Below are 10,406 nucleotides of genomic sequence, written 5' to 3' on the forward strand. Positions count from 1 at the left end.
TCGTTTGACCCCAGTACTCTTTCCTGCCATGGCAGGGGGTCGGACTAGATGATCTACTCAGGTCCCTTCCGACCCTGGAAACTATGAAACTATGGATGTTACAGAGAACAACCGGGTTGGAGGTTTTACTTTGCACCTTTTCCAAAAAGAAGCCAATGCAACTAACAGTCTGCAGGTTCTCTTTGGTTGGGGCCAAACTGTCCAAAGAGCAAAGGAGGCCACAAATACCCCCGACAACAAAGAGCTCCTATCAGCCCAACCACTATACCAGCATTTCCAGTGGGATTCATACCCGCTCTTCCTGCTTCTTTACTTCCTCTGCATGCTTCTGTACTGTCTCCTTCATTGTCTCCCGAATACGCCTTGTATCCAACTCGGAAGCAGACAGTTTTCTCTCCAGTTCGATCTTTTCCTTATTAAGGGAATCCGTCTTCTCAGTGAACTGTGCCCGCAGGAAAGTGTTTTCCCGCTGCAGCTCCTGGAAACAGAAGACAATTTGTCACTGATGTCAAGGCTCCTTGCTGCAAGTCAGACCCACCTGTTACATAAGATGGCCATTCCCAGAGCAGCACTTCCAGCTCTCCAAGAGATTCATCAGCTCTTCAGCATTTTATACATCTGTCCTATCACCAAGCGCACTGCAGGCTGATGGTGTTATGCTACTAATGCAAGCAGCTACCACTGAAGGTTTTTTCTGTGGTTCCAGAAGTCTGGAGACCCTTACCACCTTCTGAATAAACAGGAGATGAACCAAGACAGACAGACCCCAAAGGAGGGACTTTCCTGCATGCCCTTCTGGCTTAGGAAGAATTCACTGAATCAGAACTGAAGCCAGTGAATTCAGAGCATGCTGTTTTCAGCTCTCCCCTGGCTGTTCCCACCTACCTGCAGTCTCAATAAGCAAACGTCTCCATAGGGGTTAGAACAGCCAAGCAGAGCACTGTGAACCTGCAGCTCGCTCTCTCGAACCTTCTGCTCCAGCTGGGAGATGTGTTGCCTCTGCCTAGCAAAATAAAAATCAGATCTGATGAATGACCCCTTCACCAACTACTGGTAACAGAGGGAATAATGCATTTCGGCTGCCATGAATGCCATCAAAATCTAGTGCCGATTACTGCCTTTGTTGTCAGTGGGCCATTTGGGATTGTGCCTGGTTTTGCCTCTTGGATGGTGGGAAAAAAAAAAACCCAACATACTTAAATATTCTTGTGAGAAAAGTTTGATCCTTGCTGATTTCACACTAAAAATTCAAGTCTCCTCTGCCTGGAGGCAGTAACTGACGAAAAGGACCAAGACTCAAGCTGACTCAGTGAGCATGGAAGGACTTTCAGTCCAAATGCTTAAGCTCTGGTTTCAATATTGCCTATTCCAGCATTAACAGCCAGTATTTGGGAAGAGCAGACCTATGGGCAAGCCTCCCCAGAGCCACATTATGTAAAGTGAGACTAAAATGAACATCCCTTATACACCTGAGAGAGTCCTCCAGCTGAGCTGAGAAGAGTACCCTTGACGTTCAGAATATTCTGAATGCAAATGGGCAGGTTAACGGCTAAAAATCTTCTACCTTTTTGACCACCAAGTAGGGAAAAGGCTTACAAACACGGATCATCCTTAACTTGACAAATAGATTCAGCTTGAGAGGATCTTCAGAAACAACCTGCAGGCTCTACTTAAGTAACCACCTGTTCTCACTGGCTTGTAAAACATTACCTTCCATGAAATAGTTCCAAAACCTCAAGGGAGGGAAACAGATTTCTTCAGAGTTTGTTCCTAGCAAGCCTCAGGAACATTTCTCTACTTTTCTTTTTCACTTCCTCCTGAAACTTGTCCTACCTGTCAATGAGGATCTCTTTCTCCTTGAGTAAATTCTCATTGGCGTTCAGGATACCGACCCACTGGGCTGGATCGACTGCATGCAGCGGAGTGGGATACATTGAGGAATGGTTGCAAGCAACACCATTTTGTAACTGAAAGGGGACACAAATTAAGAGGGAAAGGCTTAGGTTTCAGTGAGGTGATTGCAACACTGCTCAGACCGTGTACACCGTGTGCTTGTCTGCATGCCAGTACACAGCTATTCCAGACTGTGTCCAAGCTCTGGGGACAAATAAAACTCTGAATGGGTTTGGGCAGAGTTTACTGAACCATTTTAGATCATTGTAGGTTACTGGTCAAAGCCGATGGTTCGTCATTCCATCCCCTACAGCTATGCAATAAATAGATGGCTCCCCACAGCCATGAAGATAATGTTTTATGGGATGGGGAAGGGGGGTGAGAATTAAAAAACCCCCCAATCAATCAATAATTGTAATATAAGGCTATGAACAAATGTACCTGTTAGCCACTTTAAAAGGGGCAAGGTGACTGCCACTTGCAAATGAGCATCAGCTCTTATATGTACCCACCTCATCTGCACAGGCTGCAGCCATGCAAGGGAGACAAACAGCTATAACCAACTCTGTTCCATTCAAGGTTTAAATTGCAACAGATTTACTACACTTTTATTGCTACAGAAGCAGGGAAGCAGTAGTTGCATTACAGCAGCTTGTATCAGTGTCTTTTGATACCAATCACGTGTTACATCTGTCTATATCGTAACTTTAGATATGGGGCGAGACTCTTGTTAGCTGGCATACCGACTACGATCACTTTCTGCCCACATACACTCTTTGGAAAAGGAGGATCACTGCCTTATTCAAGCCTGCGGAGTGTTGCAGACAAATAGAGCAGTTACATAATGTTGAAGCAGTGTGAAAAATTACGCTGACACATTCAATGTACGCCGGTAACTGAAGGGTTGTATTAGTATAAAGAGGAGATAGAGGCACAAGATGTTTCCCCTTGACTCCAGTATCTGGAAACTATGGTCACTTCACACATTCTTGTAAGAAAGACCGGGGGGGGGGGGGGGCGGATTTATACACACATCTCCCTACCTGCATCTGTTCTGTGCGCACTCTGATGTTGTCCAGCTGATGCTTCCAAGCACTGAGGTCACAAACCCTCTCATGAGGATGCAACATGCAAGGTTCTTGCCTCCACACTTGTGCCTGAGGAGCCCCTGGCTTTGAAAAGACATTATTGGGCTGAAGTCCCAACGGCGTGGGTCTGCTCCCACGAGGCCATGTCCCATTGCGGGGCTCACAGACTCCACTAGCCCCAGGTGCAGTTTGCGTCTCTGGTAGCACTTTATAAGGCTCCTTTGCTGCATCAGTGGCAATGGTGCTTGGATTACACTTCTGGAACTTGTGGTGAGGATCAGAGCACAAATTATCCATCCAAAGGGACCGGTTAAGGGTGAACTCAAGAGCAGGCATGTCAAATTTCCGATTATCTTCCGCTCTCATGTGGTCAGCATGGGGAAGCCAGGACTGCTCAAAACTGTTTTCCCTGGAAGTCCCATAGAGCTGCAGGAGCTCCCTGGGTGGCCCTTGAGACAATTTTACAGCATGAGGGTCTCCATTTCTCATCAGCCCTGCATTTTCAGTGGAGGATGCTGACAGAGCTGGTTTTGATGATAATGGCACCTTCTGTAAAGAGTCTGGCTCTCCTGTGGAGCAGAGCTTGGAAGGTGACATGCCCAATGTGGAAGGCATGACATGGGCTGTAGGGATGGTCACTTGGGTTTTAATGGGCTGGAATGAAGTGCTGCCACTGGAAGTGCAGAAGTCTGTGGGGGGAAAAAGAATAATCTGATAGTTGTAACAAACACACAAAAAGACAGCAGCCAGCATCGCTAGTGGTCCCACAGTTATTTCATCCCATCCAGGAGCTGAAGCTCATACCCAGGGCACATCTGCCTCTCTCAGCATTACAGATTTCAAGAGCCTGCCATTTTCCTGTTACAGTGCCTCACAAAGGACCAGTCCAAACTAGCAGTCATCCAGTATCATTGCTCCGTTATTGCAGAATTGTACAAATTAATTCCTCTGTCTGCTCATTTACACACCAATCCCCAAGAGGTAGGAAAAAGGCTAAAACTTACTGGCAAACTGAGCACGGAGACCTTGATTACACTGTGCTCATCCCACGGCACAGCAGTTCTCAAAAGAGACCAAAAGCAAACAGGAGCCTTCGCTAAGCCTGCGATAAGCTTCAAGTGCCACCGAACACTACGCCACCAAGCACCTGACCTTAAGAACTCTCCTGGAACATGGCAGCAGAACTAGCCTTTCCTGGGGGTGCAGTGTCACGGCCCTGCCCCTCCAGCTGTAGGAAAGGAAAGCGAGCAGAGAACACCAAGGGTGCAGATCTGTCCTGTCACAGCCACCAAACCTGCCTACATGGAAAGGCAAAGTTATTCTTAGAAAGTCTCAGGTTTCAATAGAGCAGAGCAGGGGCTCAAGCAGCAAATGCTAAAACAACTTGTTTTACCCTGTTGATCTTTCCCTGGTCCTCTGGGATTTGGACACCACAGTATCAAGTTCAGGCTTTTCCCAGAGGGGCTTATTTGTTTTCTTCATGTTTTTTGCTCTAGGTCAATCCCCATGTGATAATTCTCCCACCCAGCTTCAGGGCAATGAGCTCATTCTCACATGCTCTTATCAGGAAAACACTACTACAAGAAGGAATAAAAAAGGCACAGTTTTAGTATCACTAGCATGAGACTCTATGCAAGACAACATCAAGAGTCTCAAAATGCATAAAACCTGTTGCTAGGAAGGAATGCCAACACACAGGCACAGAGTGGGGAAATCTCTGCACACACAGGCTTGGCCTAAAGTTCTCTCAAGAGAGGAAATATCCATCCAGACAGACAAGAAAACATTTACTTTCAGATAAACAGACGGAGAGTTGGGGCCAGTTTCTTCTCTCAAGTCCCCTACCTTACATTGCAACATCCTCACCTAGAACTACTGCAGTTCCACCCACTAGCACATGAAATATGCAAAGCAGGCTCTGAAAGCGTTATTAGGATCATCACAGTGGCATTTCTAACATGTGTAAAGACTTGTGAAAGTCAATTCCGTTTGACCAACTATCAGCATGACAAGCTTAAGCAGGGATGCAGTATAATAAACATACAGAAAAGCAGCCTACCAAGTACAATTGCCAGTCCACTCCACTCAGAGCACAGCTGGGAGTGTTACTGCTCTGAGAAATGCTAGCAGGTGAACTTCAAGGTGCCATTTAATAACACTAACTCAAAACACATGTTTAAGGAACCTTTTGCTTGGTCTCCTACATTGTTGAGAAGCACAGAAAGTTTCCAGTAGTACGAGACATCTCAAGAAGCGGGGGGGAAAAAAAAAAGAGTAAGAAGTATAGTACAGTAAACTCCCCTCCTCTGCAACTGGAAGGAGCTGCTAGTTCATCGGTAGCATCTTAGGTTAACCCTGCTAGAGAGAACATCAAGGTCTTATTTTTACACTGTCAGATTGCCAAAGCCTAAGTGCCTTACTCCCAATAATACCAGCCTGCTGGCTCATGTTGGCTGACCCAGAGTCAATCACCAGAGTTCCTGAAACAAAGGCTGGCTTGATGGTCAGCCCCACCCTGGAATGCAATAAGAACTAGTGAACAACCTACAATGAAAGTGCCAAGCCTTAAGTAGTTAGGAACAGATTGTAAACACCCTCTATTTTCAGTGTCTCCTCCACTAGGAAGTTGACAAAACAGTCAAAGAAGGTAGAGGACAGATTAAAATGGGAATGCATTAACATGCAAGATTTGATATCGTCCATGTTACAGGGGTGTTGCGAGAAATGTGCCCTCACGGGTAATAGGGTATTCTTGTCCTTAACAGATTTTCCAGTCTCACCCCTTTAACATGCAAGAGAAAGGAATAATATTTAGTGATGAGTTAGTTTGTGACTATGTACATTATTCCTTGATCTGTCCAGAAAGATGCATGTTTTTCAGGAGGGTTTTGGAATCACGTGCCCTAGCTGCCATCCCTTCTTCAGCTGGTCTGACCAGGCAGTTGAAAGTGTATAAAAGCTATTTAGTTTCTACTCACTAGCAAACCTGCAGCAATGGGACAGAGAGAAGTGCCCCTAGGATCTGTAACACTTCATGGCTCCCCTACAAGATATGAAGCCTCATCACGCCACATGGTGCAGTGAAAATCGATTCACACAAGCAGGGGACTGAAAACAGATTCCCTCATAGCTGTAAGGCAGTAACAGTTGCTCTTTTCTGCTAAAAGTGCAACACTCTTACGTTGTTCTTGGGTTGGAAAAAAAGCCGATGATCAGACTAGAGGCTGTATGAAAAGGGACACTGTGGAAACGCATCTCATTACACAGTTATGAAGTGTCAAGTCCAAGGATCACTGGGGATGCTTCCACCAATATTTCCCTGTTCTGTTTACACAGCACAAGTCTGCTTCCAAATGCACACAATAGAACTGTTGTACAAAAGCATTCACAAGTTAATAATTTTCATGTTGGACTCTATTTTTATTTTGGGCAGCTAAACTCATTTTCATTGCCAAGCTCAGTATTATAGCTGGAAATAAAAGAACTTTGGCTAAGCACACATGAAGCGTTAGCTAACAAGCTTCTTTATATGAGCTCATATCTTTTAGGTGATAAAACGAATGGTTTAATATAAGAACATAAAACACACCAACATTACTCCTACAGTGTTTGGTCTTTCCCTGTTTCACACTCCAGGGTTTGGGTGCAACACTAAAGTTCTTGGTATTTACTTTGTAATGAGAAAAAAAGACCCCAAAAGAAATCCTGCAATTTTACTGCAAGGATCCAATATTCACACTCACCCTCTGTGCTGTCTGAACAGGAGGTTCCAATTGCCGTGTCCCCACTGTCAGCCGTACTTGAACAGCGCCCAAAGTGACTCTGGAACTTTGCAGACAGAGTTGGGGTTTTCCAGTCAGTCTCCAGGGAACAACTCTTCCGACCTGTGCTGGAGTCTGCAGAGAGGTACCATGAGAATCTCTGTTCTTCAGAGAACTACCTATTGCTACTGCCCAAGGAGAGCCATCTGCTGTAAGCAGCTGCTGCTGCTACTTGCTAGTCTCCCCCAAAGAGTAATCTTCAACCTGTTTCACCTGCTCAGTTACTTGCCAGAGAAGAGACAAAGCCTGAAAGAAGGATGACTTGGTGACTGATCTCAGAAGAAGCGAGATCTATGTTTGCTTAACAAGATAGGAGACAGGGAGCGATAAACATTTATTAGACCAAAATTCCCTATCCCTGCCAGGATAGGGCAAGGAATTATTCAAATTCAATTTTAGAAGTAGCATTACAGTTTATTAAGAAGAATCTGAATTTGTTATAAAATCATTTCCCCAACTAGAGCCAAAAACATCTTGCCAGGACGCTGCCCAGTACCACTCACAAGTCCTCTCAGAGTACAGCATAAACCAGGGCATCCCAACCCCCAGGCCATGGCCTGGTACTGGTCTGCGAAGGATTGGCTACTGGTCTGCAGGAAGGTCAGCTGCTGGACTGCAAGTCTGGAAGTGACCGGCATATTGTGGACCGGCAGCCAATTGTTTTTTATATCAAGTATAAAAAAGGGTTGGCTGCCCGGCCTGCCAGTCCGCAGCAATTTCTGGTCCACATCTGCTGGTCCACAGCATAAAAAGGTTGGGAACCCCTGGCATAAACTGCTTCCACACATCTCCTTGCTCGTTAGAACTGAATCATTATCCGTTGACTCATCTGAGCAATTGCTGCTCGTGAAACCTTTCCAGTTAGAAAAGAAACTAGCGGCAGCCATCAAGAAACTAAATCAAGCCACTTAGAGGCGGAAGATAAGGACGCAACACAGAGCTCTCGAATCGCACTGGTCAGCTTGTTGGTGCGACTCTAAACTTGTTCTGGCACTTTAGCAACAGTGTCAGTGCGCTGAGTGATAGCAGCTGCATGCAGAAGTAGAGATGACGCTGGCAACAGTGTAAAGCAGCACTGTAAGCACTCTTCCTGCTCCCCGCCATCTTCTTCAAGAGTCATTTGCATGTGCCTAAGCGATGGCCTGTCTCTGGACACTCGTACAACAGTCTGGTTTTGCAGACACAGGGCACGACCAGCTCAAGAAAGCTTTTTAAGACCTAATTTTTCATAAAAAGCTTTTGCTAACTCAGTTCTCTTTGGGGATTCATATCCCCTCAGGAAGAGCCTACCAACAAGATGCTGAGGGAGCCGGGTTTTAAGGGTTGCAGTTCATACCTGACGGGCTGGCTCGCTGGAACCTCCGGTCCGGGCATTTCTCGAGAGCGGCCATCACTGCGATCCTAGTTAACTACAGGAGGAACAAACAAAGAGAACCAGGTTTTAAATTAGATTTCCCTCTGGCTAGCAGAGCACAAATATTACAGCTGGATTTTACTAGAAGAAAGTTATGGGTGTTTTAACAGCATCCTTTCTCCAGGGCAGGTTCATTTTTGTCAGTCATGACAGAGCGGCACCTGATGGGCTCATTCAGCCATTCCCAAGGTCCCTACACTACATCTATTATGCAATTAGCCAGTTAACAGCGTGATAAGTTGAGACTAGCCACACGTGCAAAGTAATTATCACACAATCAACCAATTAAATCGTGTGATACAGGTAGACTGGCCGCACGTGCAAAGTAATTACCACACCATCAACATGGCTATCCATGAACTATGAAACGGTGGCTATCCAGCTATAAAAGGAGCCGAGCGAGCACTCGAGAAACAACGCCACAGCTGGTTTCCATCCTGGTGCGACCAGCCGCGCAGCAGGGCCCCCCCGAGGCCTGGACAACACGTTACACATAGCATCACGCCAGCAGTTGTCAACTGCGGTCCGGGGGGTGCGTGCACGTCTAAAGGGTCCGCGAACGATGGTGAGGAAAGCACGCGAGCACTTCGAAAACAGGTCGAAAACCACCGGATCACAATGCGAACAGGTCACCTGCGCAGTACGTTTCAACAGGCCACACACCCAAAATAATGACTCCCATAAGAAGCGCGGCCCAGCTGCAGAACAGAGCCCGGGGCTGCCCCCAAACCGGGTAACGCTGCTGCTTGGCCACTACGCTCGGTGGCGGGGGTGCTGTAATCGGAGCGGTTCCCGCAGAGCCGCTCCAAGTAAAACGCCGCACCGCCACGTGTATACGCCCCACACGTTTAAACCGGATACGGACCGCCTCAGGCCTCCCCGCACTCACCCCTCGCCGGCGCCTCGCGCCACGACCGTTACAGCCGCCAGGGGGAGGGGCGCGCCGCGCTCGCGGGCTCCGCCTCCCGCGCCGCGCTCAGCCTATCCGGAGCGCCGGACCCGCCCTCGCTCCCTCCCCATTGGTCCGCAGGAAGGAGTCACCGCCCAACAGCCCCGTCCCTCCCGGGCGCGTGGGAAGAACGGGAATTGTCTCTTCTCGCGACCCGTAGGGAGGACAGGGGCTGGTGCCTGTTCGTGGCCCCGCCCACCCAAGCGAGACCACGCCCTCTCCACTCTGTCTCCCCTGCAGCCCCGCGGGGGGGCGTAGAGCGCGGTAACCCTTTGGGTGCCGGAGGGGAGCTGGGCTGTCGGCCTCGCTTCACCGTGTGTGCGTGTGACATCATCCGTGATACGTGTGCGACGTGTGATCCGTGGGTGCGATGCATGAGACAGATGTGCGCCATGTACATGTGATGTGATCACACATCTGACAAACAGCATCGTGCACGCCCATGTATCACGCATCACACCTATGTATCACACAGCACACCCATGAATCACAGGTATCACATTCACGCATCACACAACACACAGGTATCACACACATGTATCATACGTATCACGCCCATGGATCACACGCATATCACGTGGGTGTGATACCTGTGTGTTGTGTGATCCATGCAGTGTGATGCGTGATACACAGGTGTGATATGTGCAAGGTGTGTGATACATGGCAGTGCATGATGCTGTTTGATAGATGTGCGATCGCATCACATGCACATCGCGCACATCTGTATCACATCACACACGTGTATGCTATAGATCACGCGCACATACATCCTGTCTCTGTGTGTGATACGTGTGATAGGTATCCATGGTGTGATACCTGTGTGTGCAATGTATGTGTGATATCGCCCATCGAACGTTGTACACATATCACATCACACATGCACCACATCACATGATGTGTGTGTGATACGTGTGAGACACCTGTGTGCGATATGTATAATAGAATCACAGACGACGAGGGTGGAGGGGAGCTCAGGACGTCACATCCAGTCCAAGCAGGACTCCATCATCCCAGCCGAGGCTTCGTCTAGCTGGATCTTAAAAACCTCCAGGGATGGAGCGTCCCCAGCTTTTCCAGGTAGCCTACGTGCATTTGATATATACGCGATACATGGGCGTGATACACCCGCCCCCCCCCTTTGATTAGTCTATAAGGTGCGAATCTCCCCTGCCTTCCACCGCTTGCTTTTTCAGGTTTCAGCACTGTGGTTGCAGGGTGGACTATCATACACATCCCCTTTT

General features: G+C 47.8%; 1 protein-coding gene across 3 annotated transcripts in view; it reads right to left on the minus strand.

The window, feature by feature from the left end:
• The window catches only part of CEP85 (centrosomal protein 85), a 31,507-nt gene extending 22,383 nt beyond the window's left edge, over positions 1-9,124 (minus strand). Inside the window, exons 1-7 of one of the 3 annotated variants that reach the window (XM_019548003.1) lie at positions 9,106-9,124; positions 8,139-8,211; positions 6,725-6,877; positions 2,937-3,670; positions 1,834-1,967; positions 886-1,003; positions 293-478 (exon numbers count right to left, since the gene is read on the minus strand). In XM_019548003.1, the coding sequence (XP_019403548.1) occupies positions 293-478; positions 886-1,003; positions 1,834-1,967; positions 2,937-3,670; positions 6,725-6,877; positions 8,139-8,193 (1,380 nt within the window). In that variant the 5' untranslated portion in view covers positions 8,194-8,211; positions 9,106-9,124. Of the gene's footprint in view, positions 1-292; positions 479-885; positions 1,004-1,833; positions 1,968-2,936; positions 3,671-3,985; positions 5,990-6,724; positions 6,878-7,756; positions 8,021-8,138; positions 8,212-9,105 lie in introns of those variants that run through there. The other 2 variants (XM_019548004.1, XM_019548005.1) reach the window with 2 other exon arrangements.
• Between the last annotated feature and the right edge of the window lie 1,282 nt (positions 9,125-10,406).

This window comes from Crocodylus porosus, unplaced genomic scaffold (genome assembly GCF_001723895.1).
Source record: "Crocodylus porosus isolate Cpor-Errol unplaced genomic scaffold, CroPor_comp1, whole genome shotgun sequence".
Lineage (NCBI taxonomy): Eukaryota > Metazoa > Chordata > Crocodylia > Crocodylidae > Crocodylus > Crocodylus porosus.